General features: G+C 34.3%; 1 protein-coding gene across 1 annotated transcript in view; it reads right to left on the bottom strand.

Moving 5' to 3' along the window:
- The window catches only part of MICU3 (mitochondrial calcium uptake 3), a 107,712-nt gene that overhangs the window by 39,656 nt on the left and 50,228 nt on the right, over positions 1-17,828 (bottom strand). The window contains exons 5-8 of the mRNA XM_022571098.3: positions 14,782-14,829; positions 11,549-11,631; positions 8,534-8,605; positions 5,324-5,362 (exon numbers count right to left, since the gene is read on the bottom strand). Coding sequence (XP_022426806.1) covers positions 5,324-5,362; positions 8,534-8,605; positions 11,549-11,631; positions 14,782-14,829 — 242 coding nt within the window. The remainder of the gene's footprint in view (positions 1-5,323; positions 5,363-8,533; positions 8,606-11,548; positions 11,632-14,781; positions 14,830-17,828) is intronic.

The following is a 17,828-nucleotide window of genomic DNA, read 5'->3' on the forward strand; positions in this document are numbered from 1 at the left end:
ACTTTGTGAGTATAAGATTATGAGATTTAGGAAGGGGTGAGATTAAAGAGGGAAATACTGAGTAAAGAAGAGCAAATATATAAGTAATTTGAAACAAACATGAATGATACATATTTTATAAGTCTAACTTGTGGGATTAAAAAAAGACAAGGGCAAACATTATTCAACTTTAAGTACCCATGCCAGGAGAGGAAAGAACGGTATTAAAGAACTTTTAAACTCTATTTTTGAGAAAGAGAATAAAGATATGGCCTAATCTAAGACTTTATTATTTTAAGTATTCTTATTAAAATTTCAAAAATAACTACACAAAGAAAAGAAATACAGTGAATGTCTTCTAAACTCAAAATAAACCCAGGTAATGCCAGGGTTACCTCTTTTACCAGGTAACCCAGGTAAAAGAAAGTAAGAAAAGAGAAAAAAAAACAGTATATAGAATGGCTAAAATAAATCCAAATAAGTTAGTAATCACAGTAATGTAAATTGACTGAATTTTCCCATTAAAAAGCATATATTATCAATCCAGATAAAAAGGAACTGATAAAATACACAAAATATACTTTTAAAAAAGACACATCCAAAATATAAGGAAAATGAGAGGTTGTAAATGATAAACCAGGCTTCTAGTAATGACAGACTAGAAAAAACAGTGCCAATCTTCTCACTGAGAATAACTGAAAAATACTGGACAAAACATAATATAGATGTAACTTAAAGCATCTTAAACACATTATTTGCCTTTTGTACTGTGTTGACTGGTACAAAAGCAATGGTGGGTAAAATTGCTGAAGCCTTAGTACAATGATAGCACCAAAGGCCAAAGTCATTACATTCTTCAGAAGTTGTCACATTCTTCAGTCATATACTCATATTTTAAAAAAAAGTTTCACTTAAGAATGTACTTGCTGAAGAATAAAACTCATAATTGTGTTAATTTAATCTTTGAGCACACATCTTTTTAACATTCGGTGTGAAGGGAAGCATGCATAAAGCACTTCTGTCTAATGAAGTACTATGGTTGCCTTGAGAAAAAACATCTATGCGGTGGTTTGTGTTGCAAGGTAGACTAGCCACTTTTTTCATGAACCATCACTTTTACTTGAAAGAACAACAGATACACAAACTATGGTTATTTAGACTTTGGTATGTGGCAGGCATCTTTTTGGAAGATGAACCAAGTGAGCCTGTTGCTTCAAGGGAAACAACTGATAGTATTTGTTGCCAAAACAATATACTGCAACAGATTGAATACAGAAGCATCTATGAGAAACCCACGGTCTTCTACTAAGTCAGACATTAAAGAGATTTACAAAGAATGTAAAAAATACCACTTTCCTCACAATATTTTTGACATTATTTTTCATAAAAAATGTTTATGGTAACATGAGAGTTTTAAAAATTATTTTTAAATGTATTAATATTTATAATTTTTTTGGGTTTTATATGGCAAAAATAGATGAATATAACCAACATAAACAAAAGCTCTTTTGGACTCTCAATAATCTTCAACAATGTAAAGGGGTCCTGAGACCAAAACGTTTGAGCACTGCTGCTTATAGCAATAAAAGTGAATGAACTAGGACCAGATACAATAACGCAGATGAAGCTGCCAATCATGATGTTGAGTCAAAGAAGCAACACATAGAAAAACTCATTTAATATGATCCCATTTATATGAAGATCAAAAATGGGCAAAACTAAACTATATTGTTTAGGATACATAAGTAGGTCATAAAACCTCAAAGCAAAGCAAAGAAATAATTGACATAAAAAGTCTTGATTGTGGTTATCTTTTGAAGGAGAAGAAGGGATTATGATTGGAGACACATGAAGGGGCTTCTTGGGGTACGGCAAAGGCAATGTTTTATTTCTTGATCTATATTATACAGTAGTTAAACTTTCATTGTTTTTTGTTTTTATATTTATGTTCTATCAGCAGTATATTTCTGAACTAAAATACATATTTAAAAAATCAGGGAGGGGCTTCCCTGGTGGCGCAGTGGTTGGGAGTCCGCCTGCCAGTGCAGGGGACACAGGTTCGAGCCCTGGTCCGGGAGAATCCCACATGCCGTGGAGCAACTAAGCCCGTGCGCCACAACTACTGAGCCTGCACTCTGGAGCCCGTGAGCCACAGCTGCTGAGCCCACGTGCCACAACTACTGAAGGCTGCGCACCTAGGGCCCGTGCTCTGCAACAGGAGAAGCCACCGCAATGGGAAGCCCACGCACTGCAACGAGGAGTGGTCCCCACTCGCTGCAACTAGAGAAAGTCCAGGCACAGCAATGAAGACCCAACACAGCCAAAAATAAAAAAAATAAAAAATAAAAAAATCAGGGAAAGCTTCATTATCACTAGAGGTAAAAATAGACAATAAAAATCACAAAATGGAAAATAACATGTTAATAAAAACAAACGTAGTATATTTATTTTGACAATAAAATAGATTTTTAACACAAACACATTTTTAGAGATCTAGGGATAGTATATAATCAAAGGTTTAACTTGCTAAGACGATTTAAGTAATCTATATTCTTATACAGGTAACAAGAAGGCATTGAAATATATAAAATAAAACCAGAAATATAAGTAGAAATTAACAAGTCTAGCATTGTAATGTGTAATTTAACACACTATTTGACAGAACAGCAGAAAAAAACATTAGTAATGATAGAGATTTAAAACACATAATTAATATGTTTGGTCATATATGTATTACAACCCTGTACCCGAAATTGAAGAATACACATTCTTTTCAAACACAGATCATTTATGAATACTGACATTGTTTTAGTCCATAAAACAAGTTCAACCCATGTCAAAAAATTATATAAAAATTGCTATATTTTTTGACTACAATGAAATTTGGGTAATAAAGATAATCTTTAAAAAATTTGTAAAATATAAGGTATGTCAAAGTCAAATATACTTGACTTTTGCATTATTTATTCCTTTGAATGTTTTATATTTCTTTTCATTACTGTAGTAAGATAATCAAGAGCTGACTATATGAGAAATATGAAAAGAATCAGGGTTGTTTGGAAGAGAAAAAGGCTGTAAGGTAACTATCTTCCAGGATACAAAAAAGTATGTTCAATCTTACACTGCAGCAAGGAATAATTTGACAGAATACAGGCAGAACCTACTGTAAGGCTGATTAACTTTTGGAACAGGTTACCACAGAGGCCACAGAGTCTCTGTCTCTATAGTAAAATCCGAGGCCCTGCTTTTCCTGAAGGAACTTCTTCCTAAAGATAGAATCTTAGGTTATATTCAGCTCCACGAACTACACTCAAATTAGATCCTTTATCGCTCCAGTTGATCTACAATTCTGGAAACTAGTAGAAAATTGCCCGTTAATTCATAATGTTATACTAATATATTTGTGAAAACATACATCAATGATATTTCATATAAATATTCAGGCTGTCTGAATTTTTTTTTAATTTTAAATAAATCTTCCTTGTTTGCTTGCATTTTTTTTGAAAATAATCATTCCTTTCTAAGCAAAAATTTTCCTATTATAAGAAAAAAAGGCAGTTTATATAGCCAACTAAACTAAGGGAGTTGAAACATCATGTAATACATTTAAGACTGGGGATAAAAAAATGACATCGAGTTATATCACTTTAAAATATGTATTTTACATTCTTAGATGAAAAACAAAGATGCCTTCAGTAAAATAAAAAATATATATATATTATCACAGCAAAATGTGAATTACCTTCCTATTACATAAGCAAGCATAATATAAATGAAATATGTAATTTAAATCTGGTTCTCAGTATTATTCTCTTAATGTCTAAGTGAATATAATTTGCATATGTAGCTTAAACTAGAGCTATATTAGTACCTATTTCCTTTTAACAATATTACTCTAAAATGTATTTTTTAAAAAACCATTTGTCACCTGTATGAAATTTATGAGTTTAAAAGAAAAATATAAATTGCCACAGTTGGAAAAATGATTCATGCAATGACATATTAGGTTAGAAAAATAAATTAAAAACTCATAATTATTATTAACATTTATTAAGTTTCACAGGGCATATGGCATTAGAATCTATGAGATTTTCGTCTTACACATTCTTATATATTTTTGAAATAATTAACAGAGGAATCTTTTAAAATTTTTAAGAAAATGGTAGACTTTATTTCATGGAAAACAGTAGTGAATTTTGCAGAAAAAATTTAAAGTATCTCGTAAGGGATCAAAACAATTAGTCAGTCATAAGGTTCCCATGGACTTGGCTTGTTTTCCAACCCATTTTAGGTCCATTCCTTGTGACTTAGACAAGATATCTTAGGTTTACCTTATGCTGAATCAGCCTTCAGTGTATACTTAAATCTAGAACAGAATTCGTTTTTATAGTTTGGAATTTTTATTAAATATACAATATAGGAGGCAATACACCTAGAGTTTACACTATAACTGGAACACTTTCAGCAGGACAATTCTGAGTCAGTCACCCTGAATTCAAGAGCTTCTCTCAGGTGTAATTTGTATAATTTGAGGGATCCTTCTAAGTGACTTAAGGATCCTTGGGGAAATCAAATGGACTGTGCATGTTTACATTCAAAAGGGGCCATGGCCTACTCTTAGTTGTGTAGTAGCTGGGCTAACCAACAAGCTCTGACTTTCCAGGAGAAAGGAAAGAAGGAAAGCATAGTGTGAGAAGAGTACAGTTGGAAGATCACTTGCAGGAACTCCCAACTTTTTCAGGAAAAGGTGAGTCTGAAGATCATAATCCTTTTTGAGAAGTAACATGTGATAGAGTGATATATCAAACATATCAAGTGTCGTCTTATACCAGACTTTTGTATAGACCATAGGCAGAAGGCAGGCATCAAAGGTTTTAGAAAAAAATTTGGGAGAAATACGGAAAACTAAGAAAAGTTTATCCATTAATATCTTCTTTATTAGAATTAAGAAAAGACTGTATATCAGATGGACAGATCCAGTTCTTAAAATACCTGTGTCCTGCAAGAGCATAGCCTGAGAATCTGCTCCATAAATTGTATTTAACTCTTCAAATACCACTGAAAAATATAAAATTTCAATTATTCTACCAGAGTTTTTGGTTGTTTCACTCACCTTTCCCTTATTCTAATCTAAAGCTAAAGATATACAATTGCTCTGTTAGTTTTAGTCTCCTCATAAATCTAGGAAGGAAATAAAAATTTTTGGCCTGGTTGCACATTATTATATTCGATAAATTCCTAAACATGCTCAATAACAGATCTGGCTTTATACAGAGAAATAGCATTATCAAGTAAAACAGGTGAGGACTATTTACATAAAGAACATTTAAAGTATTGTACATACACTATTAGTAGGAGAATGGTATCCATAAAGTTGAAGACGCTGACATAGAGCACAAAGGGCCAAATGAAGTGTCACATTTCAGAATGAACCCAAGTATAGCAAAAGAAAAAAAGAAAAAGATGACAAAATAATCAATTAGGAAGGGCAAATCATTATGCTACATTCTATATAGAGCATAAACACAGTACAAGTGGGATAAATGTTAAAGATGAGTAGCAAAGTTTTTTAAATCTCATATAATTAAACATTAAATGAACTTGTGCTCATTTCAACCACTTTCATTTTAACTTTTTGATAGAACTACTGCTCTGATTAAAACATGTTCCTCCAAAGTATGCAGTTTTACTGAGACATGCTTCAGCGATTCCATGTGGGATAAGGGGGAAATCTAGATGCAGCAGCATGGTGGTGGGAATGGTATGAGACCTACAGTGGCATCTTGCTCTGCTCCTGTTTAGTGCCATGACCTCAGGCAAGTTAACAAACCTCTCTAAGATGGTTTTCTCATCTGTAAAAAGGTATGATACTTACCTCAGAGAAGTGTAATGAGGACTAAATGAGAGTAACATTTATAATGGATATAGTACAGAGCTTAGAACACAATAAGTGTCCCAAGAAATTTTATGCTCATTTCCCTCTTTCTTTCTGAAGCATAGTTAATTTTGGTATGTAAATATTTTACAATTTAGTCTTGCTAAAATTTTGATTTGGGTATGTAATATTCAGTTTAAAGTAGCTGTATCGTTCTACTAATTAAAAGAGAATTTCGTGTTTCACAATTAGCTAATCTTTTTGAGTATTCATTATATTTCATACACTGTTAAGTGGCTACATGTTTTAGCTCATTTAACCCCCATAACAATCACATGTGCTTATTACTCCTATTCTCGTACAAATGAAGAAACTGCGGCACAGAGAAATTTAAGGACCTGGTTCAAGGTCCCCCAGGTAATGAATGGCAGAGCTAATAGTCAAACCCGGAAAACCTGGCTCCTGAGCCTGTGCTACACTGTCTCCCTAATGTAATCTATATATTTTCACTATAAGCTAAATTTCAATTGCTTCAAAACTCAAAAATCTCATCAGTTCAGATATGCATTATTTAAAATGTGACAACTATTAACAATAAGTTACCACTAATTATTGTTATTGTTAAACACAGTAACAAATATTTGGAGAGAGCTGTATTGTCCTAGAGTGTTGTTTAGTTCAGAGGTTGTACTAAAGATTATTTCTGAATTGTTTTAAGAAATAGTTCTGAGAGCTAAATTCTGTAAATGAGATTTCAGGAGCCACTAATTGTAAGCTATGTAAGATAAACACCTCTGAGGTACCCATGGAGATCAGTGCCTTTAGCAAGCATTCCTTTACACATAAGTTATATACTACTTATAAGTTATTTTTATCTGTTCTTTAAATCAAGTCTCCTTCCCCATATATTTGCTACAGAATGCTTCATTGATCTACGTATATTCATGTAAACTGATACAATTTAGGGTATGCTGATATAATTTAGATTTCATAATTCAGATAGACTTTCCCTAAGTAATGCAACTTAATGAAGTTCTACTATATCACTATTATTTGCATTAAACAATCAGTATTAAATTTACTTTACCTGGGCTGCAATGACGCTTTTGTGCTGACACTGTAGCTTTTCCCAATGTGGGTTGTCTGCTATTATTACTCCCTTTCCTCTCTCCCTTTGTTACTCGACTTAGGTATTTTAGTAAATGTTAATGATTAGAATAGGACTGTAACTTTACTGGAAGATCCATTAAGTCCTCTCTGGAATTAGTATAAATAAACAGTTAAATTTGTATCCATTGAAATACTATCTACTTTATCACTGAGGTTTACCAAAAGATTCATTAACATAATTCAACCTCCTTAATTATATTTTATTAACAACTTGCCTATCCAGTCAATTGGGGGTAATCCATCAAAATTAAAAGAACTGTTTACTCTTTTAGTATATTATCTATAGACAGTGTCTTCTATTGATATAAGTGTCTTCCATAATTAGTCTACTGGGGGTGATTCAACAAATACTAATAAATATATCATAGTCAAATATCCTAAGAAATAATATGTATTCATAATCCTGATAATCTGCTTTTATTAGTATAAATATATACTTCGTAAATCTACTGGGACTGAATATGACACCCATCTGCTTCAGATAACCCATGTTTAAAAAAAACCTAATACATATCCTTATAACTATGAGAATAATAAAAAATGTTGCAGTTCTTTGAAGTTAATTATTTGAATTCCAGATAGACCAATTAAACTATTTCACAGGGCCATGAATTTGCAAATTAAACAATTATCATTTACATGCCAACAAAATTCACCATGTTTCTGCTATCTAAGTACCAGAGGAAGAAATATGATACAGTGGGTAAAAGGGCAGGTTTTGGACCTGGCCAGCCATGGGTTCAAATCTTAGTTTTGCCATTTAATAGCTATGGAATTTTGGACAAGATACTTAACCTTTCCAACTGTCAGTTCTCTCATCTATAATTACAGATAATAAGGGAACTGTTGGGTAGAGTAAATGAGAAAACGCATGCAAAGCACCTAGTATAGTGTCTGATACTAAGGTCTCAGTATCTGCGTGTTATTTTTATTATGTGAACCTGGGTTGTTGTCAGGCTGAAATACTTGGCACAAGCAAAAAAGAAAACTAGTAGGAAAATGGAGGGAAATGTTGCTTAACTCTACCTTCAGAATAAGATGAAAACATTACTCTTACCAGAAGAAGAATCTATAATATATATTTCTATGAATGCAAAAAAACATATTATTTCCTTGTTTTTGCTTCAACATTCATATTGTTATAGCACCACTAAATTTACTCACAGGTATAATTAAATCTTTGCAATTCACCTTTAAATTTTTACATGCATAATGATCTGTATTAATCTATTATATGATATACCCTTCAAATCTCATGGATAACAACAATACAGATGAAAATGATTTAATGAATGTGATTATGGATACAGATGTTTAATATCAATACTTGATATAAATATTGATATCAAAGCATATAAATACTGAAGCAATTTTTCTACATAAGAACTTTAGAAAGTTTTCAAGAAAGGGACAGGTCCAAAGTTACAGGCTTTAATTATTGTTTCTCAACATGAATAAAATAATTCTTGCCTAGAAAACCCCCCTGAAAGTATTATAAATTATTCTTACCAGCATTGCACGCTTTTCTTCATCTCCTTTAGTTTCTCTCTTTTCATTTTTTTTCCTGAATATTTCTTGAAGCTGAAAAAAAAAAATCAAAAATCAAATATCCAACAAGAGTTTCTGGGTACCTACCTAACACCCTGTGCTAGGTATATTCTAAAAAGAAAGAAAATAGTTAGCTTCATATACCAAGATCATTAAAACTAGTATAAATATGTTTTCTGATATCAATGTTTTTCCTGAGAAAAAGGCAACCCAGTACCAAAGGATCTATTAAATAGTTTTACTTTATCTCTAAGACAAAGATGTGGAGCCTGTGGCATATACATAAAAAGAGATGAAGCCTACTGAGGGATAAAGGACATTGGACCAGAACTCAGGGGTCTGGGCTTGAGCCCATCTGCTGTCATACACTAATTTTATAATGGGGGACAGGTCGTTCAACCCTCACTGGGCTCCAATTTGCTCCTATATGAAATGCAGATGGGCTAGACGACCTCTAAGGTCTCTTTCAGGTAACTCATCATTGTGGTAGGAACATGGGCTCTCCATGTATAAGCCCTTGAGCAAGTTAGCCTAATTATTTAAGGCTTGTTTTCCATATCAGGAACAGGAAGATAATATCTTACAGAATCTCTTAGGGCAGCATTTTTTTCCAGCTTTACTGAGGTATAATCGATAGGTCTTATAAAAATAATGTTGTACAGAGTAAATATTACAAGTAATTACTTAGCACATTGCCTGTCACACAGTTAACTTCTCAATAAATGTTAGCTACCATGATACAAGGCATTATTTCCTCTTTAAAATCCTATTTTACAAATGGAAGCCTAATCCTGTCTCTATATCAGTTTTCTGACAAGGTCATTGCTCTTGTCTGTGTAATTTGAACAGCTATCTCAACTCTTTACTTCACTTTGTATGGCTATAGTAAGTCAAAATGTGTTACCTCCCAAGATATGAAATAACAATTAAAATATACAGTACAAAATGTAAATGATTTTATTAACACATAAATTTATTTCCACAATTTTTCTTAGTGAAAAGAGTTTTTATTTTTTGCAAGGTTATTAATAATCACTTCATAAATAGGCAGGAGGACCGCAGATTTTAGACCTCTACATATAACTGTGCCCAACGCCACCTCTACTTCCAAACTCTTTGCTGTTTACAAACAAACAACAAACAAAGAACTATTAGTACACAGCCACTGCAGAGGAGGCCACCGCTTTAAAGCAAGGGCAACTTCTGTAAGAGTGTACAGTGGAAATAAATAGAAGTTCTGCATGAATGTTTTCACCTCCCATCTCCACAAACAGACAAGATTCCGAAAGACGGGCAACTTCCAATGAACTGAGTTCCAAAAGTTAATCTTTAAGACAGTGGGGTGGAACTTGGCACTGCTGTCATAGAAAGTTTATTGAAAATTATTTAGATTACTAGGCCCATTGTGAAAGTCCTAAAATACAGTGGTACACTGTCATGACAGAACTACAGTAAACTAAGCCTGTCCATTTTAGGGTGTTACGTGCATCTCTCGATCTACTGCAATGAAGCTGAAACCTCTCGCCTCCCCCGTATCCTGAAAAGCACTGCAGTGAGGGACCCTTCGTGGTTCCAGCTCCAGTGACCTGCTCAGGCACTGTACTCAGGCAAGGGCCACATGGGTATTAGATTAAGCCTTTTGATAGATCACAATATTAGTTAGCTTGCTTCCTTTTTAATGGCTAATTAGCTTTTGATGAGGATTTCTCTCTCTTCTCTTTCCTACCATGGAAAAGAATGACTGCATAGTTTCTCTTCTATGCTCCAGCCTCTGAAGAAAATACTAAGCTATTTAAGAGGTTTTCCAAGGGATTTTTATTGGCTCGATACACAGGAAAAATAGAAAATTAAATGGCTATTTATGTTATTTTTCCCTTCTCTTTTCACTAGGAGAGTAGAGGTAAATATTGAGTTAAACATAAATGCTAAGGGTAGAGGTTGTTACTGGAAGGAGTAAACTAATGTTAATCTCTGTTTTGGAGAAAAACAGAATAGGCATTTGGTCACAGAAGTAGATAAAGGACACAGGGGTAAAAAGCAATGGAAAAATTCTGGAAGGAGGGGGTGGTAAGATGAGAGAGCAGCTGGTGATGCTGCCAGACCAGCACCAACACGGGACCAGTCGGGTAAGAAAGGCTGAAGGACAAATACCAAGAACACTCTTACCCTCCACTGGAGATCAGCCCCTGGTCAAAGACAGGAGAAGGGAGTAGGAAATTGGGCTAAGACTGGAATACAAGGCAGCAATGAGTGGAAGAGAAAAGGAAAAAGAAAAATCGTAAATCCTTTAATGAGAAGGAAGGGGAGTTCCTGTGGCAAAGAGCTGTCTGTGATTGGGTGGCTGATATGACAGAGACTAAGCGTGCATAACACCTCAGGATTGCTTGTCACCCACCCAGTGGAAAACATCTGACACATTTCAAACTTCCAGAAGATGTGTAAACAACTGTAAGCATCTTTATACACTGAATATAATTTATTTTTTTATAGTGTAAAAATCATTCAAAATAGGGACTTCCCTGGTGGTCCAGTGGTAAAGAATCCGCCTTGCAATGCAGGTGATGTGGGTTCGATCCCTGGTGGAGGAACTAAGATCCCACATGCTGCGGGGCAACTAAGCCCATGCACCATAACTACTGAGCTCAGAGGCCTCAACTCGAGAGCCTGCGTGCCACAAACTACAGAGCCCACGTGCTCTGGAGCCCGTGACACAATTAGCAAAGAGAAAACCCACATGCCACAACTAGAGAGAAGCCCGCGCGCCACAACGAAATATCCTGCGTGCAGTAACAAAGACCTAACACAGCCAAAAAACAAAATCATTCAAAATAAAGTACATGAGTATATACTTTATTAAAGTGAAAGCATAAAATTTTCACTCTTTTTTCTACAACAGTATTCTAAATAATGCAAAACATAAAAATGTAAGTAAGCAATGTTTAATTATTGATAAAATGTAGCTTGTAATATACATACCACCAAAAACTCCTTTTTATCTACCATCTCATTGCCATCGGTGTCAAACATGTTGAAAGCTATTCTAAAACCTGCATGTGGCTCTGCCAGAAAAGAACAGGAAAAGTATTTGTGAAATGAAAAAAACGTTTTTAAAGTAAAAAAATCCACATTAGTTGTAAACAATTATTCACATTCTATACAGAAATACTTTCTTTAACCAAGAAATTAAAAGCAACATGTTATTATTTAAATATAATAAAAGCTACATGTAAGTATATATATTTCTGCTTCATAAATTAGCACACTTAGTAACACAATTGATAATACACTTTAAATCTACTTGTGTGATACCTGTTGCATAGCACTGACAGTAAAATTTGACTACCTTCCTTCCAAAGATAAATATTTCTTTCTTACCCAAAGTCTGTCAGTTTGTTTAAAAGGAAAATATCAGCTCCTCACATCTGAAGTATTTTTAATATGTCAGCTACTTAGAACAGAAGGAAAAATAAGAATATGACACAATGGAGCAGTCTAAAATCTTGGGAAAATTATAATGGAAATAACCTGTGAAAAAATGTCAAGCATGAGAGATTACATATTTGGGTTTGAACTTCTAGAGGCTTCAAATACAGAAATATAAAGAGAGCTTGAATACTTAATTCTCCCCAAATACAAGGAACAACTCCTTTTCTGAGAAAATCAGACTTTCACACATTACGAACTGCCTTAATTGTATGAACCCTATAATGAGATTCAATCCTTCTTCTCTTTTCACTTCTAAAGCATAAAGAAGAAAACCTGGACAGAAGAAAACTTGAACGTATCCTTCAAAGAGGAGCTCAGTGTACATGCCTTTTTCAAAACATCTGACCTTCTCTTTTAAGATGACTGGCAAAAAGTTTCAAAAGGACCTCTCACAGATACACTTGCCACTACCTGTTGTGAAACCGTGAACCTGGCAAAAACAAAGCACACAGCCCTACTTTCTTAACGGGTAATAGCTGTCTCTGAAAATAATGGAAATGAAAGCCAGTCTTTTATGGAAGTTCACTGTTTTACACGTATTTTAGGAATCTAGACTTATTTTCATTATCATTCGCTTGAGAAAGAAATAAAAAGTTACACCATCTCTGATAACCAAGATTTAAGCTTTAAAAATATCTGAAGACACATAGAAGTCTTCACCAGCATTACTTGGAAGGGAATACTAAGTTAAAGTAATAAAAAGTAAAGGGGAGAAAACTATGGACAGGTAACATAGATTATCTAGCCCACTTCCTGCCAGCCCTCTTTTCACATTTTTCTTGGTACTAATCTAAACGACACCCATAACTTTTCAATTCAAACTCTTAGTAGTTTCTAAGATGGGTCCTGAACTCCAAATGAAGATTCACAGCATCCAAAGATCCTACCCTTTCTGTAGTAAGCAAAAACCACTATCTGTGTTTTTTCCAACATGCTTAAACCAACCCTGTCCCAGCTCAACAAGTGGCTTTCCTCACCAGTTTTGTTTTACTCGGGCCCATCACTCTGCTGGTCCAGGCACTTATAACTTCTAGTTTTGCATCTAAAGTTGTTCTGCTAACAAGATAACTTTAAAACAAGTCTCTGAGACACTCCTTGGCACCCACTCCTCTACTTTCCACAGTGGCATTCATCACTGACTGGACTGAAATCATCAGAATGGCTTTCCACTCTGGGACAACCTCAGGCTGTCCTATAACTAACTGTACAATACTTGCTTTTCTTCAGCACCAACATTTTAAATGACTTTGAGCCAGGAGGAAAAAAGCAAGAAAAAAATATACAATTTTTGAAATACATATGTGTGCGAGCACACACACACACACACACCCCAAATTTCCTGCAACAGAACTCCAACATAACAGCATCCATTACTAAATTCAGAAATAACACAGTGGCTGTGAATTTTCTAATTACAGAAGTATAGGAATTTTAAGATTGGTTTCTAATGACACAATTTTATTGATGTTCTTGTTTCCACACATCTCCATAAATCTCCACAATTGGAAATTCCACTAGCCACATTCTTTTATTTCACTCCTTTCTTCATTCATTTGCCAATTATTTTCTGAGAGGCTACCATGTGAAAAGATAAAATCTTTGCCATCGTGGACCTTGCATTCAACTGTGGGGAGAGAGACAAAAACATGTAAACCAGTAAACAAACACTTTCGAATAGTTTAAGTACTATGAAGAAAATAAAACATTGTAAAGGGATAAAAGGGGAGAGATGGAAGAGGGAGTTATTTTAGGGAGAATGGTCAAGTAAGCCTTCTCTAAGTCTTCATATTTCAAAGGAAACCTGAATGATTTTTACTATCCTGAGGATCTTTAGTAAAAGCACTGATGGTAGAGGGAGCAGAAAGTACGAATTCCTGAGGTGAGAATTCAGGGAATAAAAAGGTCAGGTGGCTGGAGCACTGTGAACTATAGCATATAAGTTCCTCCATTAAATGCAACGAAATTTAACTGAACACCTTAGTAAACCCTTCATGTACTTCGTAAGAATTGCTGTATATGAGAGGAAGATAATAATAAAGCTGTTGTAGGATGTATGATGGGTCTTCTTATAGACTTACTAGTTAAAGGACTCATTCTTTCACACTAGTCTTGCAGAAAATGTGATTTGAATGAATGAGTGTAGCAGGAAATTTACAAATCACTACACATCCTGACCTTTAGGCTCCCATGTAGATCCTACCACAGGGATTGATATAGGATATTAAGTGTATAATTTATGAGCATTTTATTTACTACACCGTAAGCCATAATAATATTTATGGTTTTGACCCTTGATAGTACTGTGCTTAGCATTTTCCACTGGCATTTAGACATGAATTTTGCAAAACAGCCTGGACAGGCCTAAACTGATTTTCAATGCAGGGGTCACAGGTTCGAGCCCTGGTCCGCGATGATCCCACATGCCTCAGAGCAACTAAGCCCGTGCACCACAACTACTGAGCCTGTGCTCTAGAGCTCGTGCGCCACAACTACTGAAGCCCATGTGCCTAGAGCTCGTGCTCCGCAACGAGAGAAGCCACCGCAATAAGCCCGCACACCGCAACAAAGAGTAGGCCCTGCTCGCCACAACTAGAGAAAGCCCGCGTGCAGCAACGAAGACCCAATGCAGCAAAAAATAAGTAATTTAAAAAAAGATTTATTTCCCAAGATTATGCTTGAGAAAGAAAACTGTATCTAGAAATAGATTTAATGAGTATACTTACTTGTTAAAATACATAAAAGAAAAAGATATTCTGTGTAAGAAATCACACCTAGAAGAAAAATAGTATTAGTTATGCTATATATAAAATATTACTTTCTCTTCATATTTATCAGGTAAAATATTATTCTTATAATAGCAGTAATATTTATAAAGAACTTAGAGTTTTAAAGAAGATGCTAAATATTGTTTTCAATGAGACTAAACTATTACTACAAAATCAGGGTGAAAGAAACAAATAAATTTTACATTGTTTCATATGCCTCTGTAGAAACCCATACAAAAATCACATTAATGCTTCCAGATATACTGGCATAAAAGCAAAATTATCAATAATGTTTACATATAGCTGTAAATTTTAAATGTGTTGCTAGCTTTCAAGGTATGAATCTAACATAAAATAAAAATGTTGGAAATGGTTAACACTGTAAAGTGCTTAATAATTTCTTAGTAACCCTTGAATAAAACATTTAGATATTCTTGCTTAGAGATTTGACTTCTTATTGCATTCAAAAAACACAACTCTATAGTTATTACTTTTCTCCTTTCAAGTTATCACTCATTGTTTTTGATAAGCTTCATGCTTCTATTAAATGTAATCTAAGAAGTTTCAATTTTTACAGAAAGCTTACACTTTCTGTATATTGTATCCTGAGTTCTCTGTAATCTCATAAACTTTAAAAGGAGTTTGTTTGGACTACATAAAAACATACATTCTGTTACTCAAATTCTTGCTTTTGGATTATAACACCCAAAACTAGAATTAATGGCTTAATTGTTTTTCCAAGTGTATCCTGAGAAAATGAAAATCAGAAATAAGCCAATAACACTTATCCAGATACCAGACAGTCCTCATGTTTGGTAAAAGGGTATAAAAATCCTTAAAATAATCAGATCGTGAACTTTAAAACTCCACTTTACCTGATGTTCTTTGAGGCTACCCTCTTTGTTACAGAACAAAGGAAGAGGAGTCACTGTCAGGCAGTTTGTCAGAAGATGTGAAGGGACCGAGCTAGGAGGCCCTGAAAGCATTCCCGTCTTTTGTTTATACTAGAATATTGTGACCTATAGACATAGTTCTGGTTGATTGCCATGAATGTTATGGGAGAAAGATTCTGGAATGGTCAACGTATATAAGATACAATACCTAGATTCCATAGGGATCCCTCAAAAAAAAAGATCTGGAAATGGGCTCTGTATCTCCATAACCCCGTCTCACTGACTGTTGTTCTGACTTGGTGGAATGCACAAGAGGTGCTGGTTAGCATAAAGAAGTTTAATGTCTGCTCTACATCTTTTACTTGATAAGATTCCCCTCACTGAAGGATTATAAAACAGCGAGAGTCCTGATGATGATTATCATAGTAGGCACTTTTCTGAAGTACTAAGTGGTTTTTGAGGTGGTATAATCCACAGGGAAGAAAAACAAAGTGAGAAACTCATGATATAATTTAATAAAAATGGTCAGGGACATATACACACGACCAAATATAAAATAGATAGCTAGTGGGAAGCAGCCGCATGGCACAGGGAGATCAGCTCGGTGCTCTGTGACCACCTAGGGGGGTGGGATAGGGAGGGTGGGAGGGAGGGAGACGCAAGAGGGAGGGGATATGGGGATATATGTACGTGTATAGCTGATTCACTTTGTTATACAGCAGAAACTAACACACTATTGTAAAGCAATCATACTCCAGTAAAGTTGTTAAAAAAAAAAAAGGTCAGGGAGAAGGGAAAATATTACTAAACATGAACTGTAGATTCATAATGTTTTTAATTACAAAAATGGAAAACCATTAGATTAACCTTTCAATTTATTTTAAGGCCACCCAGGGTCAAAAATAAAATAATAATAAATGCTAAGCATATAGTAATGTTTCCATCCTTAGAAAAAGAGGCTAAGAAAGATGCCAACTAGGTTTCTCTTGAAAATTCAATTTTAAAAAATTCTAAGGCAAGTTCCTTAAAAGCATTACACTGTTTAGTTCCTATATCATGATATATTACAGTTAGCTATTATAACTAAGTCTATGTAATTCATGTTTTCATAAATGCTGTATACCAATTATATTTTTGTAAAACTGCCTAACATTTTCTTGCTGGGTTATATTTTAAACAGACAAAATTAATTTGTAAATTAGTTTTCAATAGTTCTAAAAACTTAGCTTTACAATTCCTCTTCCACCTAATCTCTTTATAAAAAAGCAAGATTCTCTGTAACTCTCTACTTTACCTAACCCTATGGTTCTAAAACTTCTTGGGTACACGGATTACCTTGATAATCCCATCACTATGACACAGATCTGCACTGTTCTACAGTGTAGCCATTGGCCACACGGGGCTATTTAAATTTAAAATAATTAAAAGTAGATAAAATTAAAAATTCAGTTCCTCAGATACAGTAGCCCCATTTCAGGTAATTAATAGCCACATTTGGCTCGTGGCTACCATACGGACATTCCCATCACTGCAGATAGTTCTATTGGGTAGCACTGAATAGATCATCTCCCACTGAAAAAAATATGCAAATATGCATACAATTTAAGTAGGATTAGGACCTGCCTAAACCTATGGCTTCCAGGTTTAACCCTCCCTCTAACTAAAAAGAATTTCCTTCTTCCGTGCATTTATCTTTCTTGGATTATATTTGATCCAATTGCATTTTCCCATGAGAGGTATTAAAGAAATATTTTTTACATTCACCAATTTCCCTCATTATTCCGAGCTTTGAATTTTCCTGATCCTATCATTCCACCCTAAGATTTGAATGGCAATCTTTAAGACAACTTCCAGAAAAAAATTTCTAAGAACTTTAAAGACACCATGGCCCAGATTTCACAAAGATTTAAAAACCCTAGTTATGAAAAGCCTACAGTTAAAGACAAGGTGTCTCCTCCTTCCAGAGTCCATGAGAACCAGGTGTAAGCAATCTGAATTTCTAATTCTACTTAGGCAAAAATATATGGATTATAACTAATCCTTTATAAAGTATTTATCTTCACATTAAAGTAAATATATTATTTTCAAACCAATATCGGTTGAAATTGATGA

The sequence above is a fragment of the Delphinapterus leucas genome, chromosome 21, assembly GCF_059928025.1.
Source record: "Delphinapterus leucas isolate spDelLeu-1000000601 "Yukka" chromosome 21, BTC_Dleu_Yukka2, whole genome shotgun sequence".
In the NCBI taxonomy this organism is placed as follows: domain Eukaryota; kingdom Metazoa; phylum Chordata; class Mammalia; order Artiodactyla; family Monodontidae; genus Delphinapterus; species Delphinapterus leucas.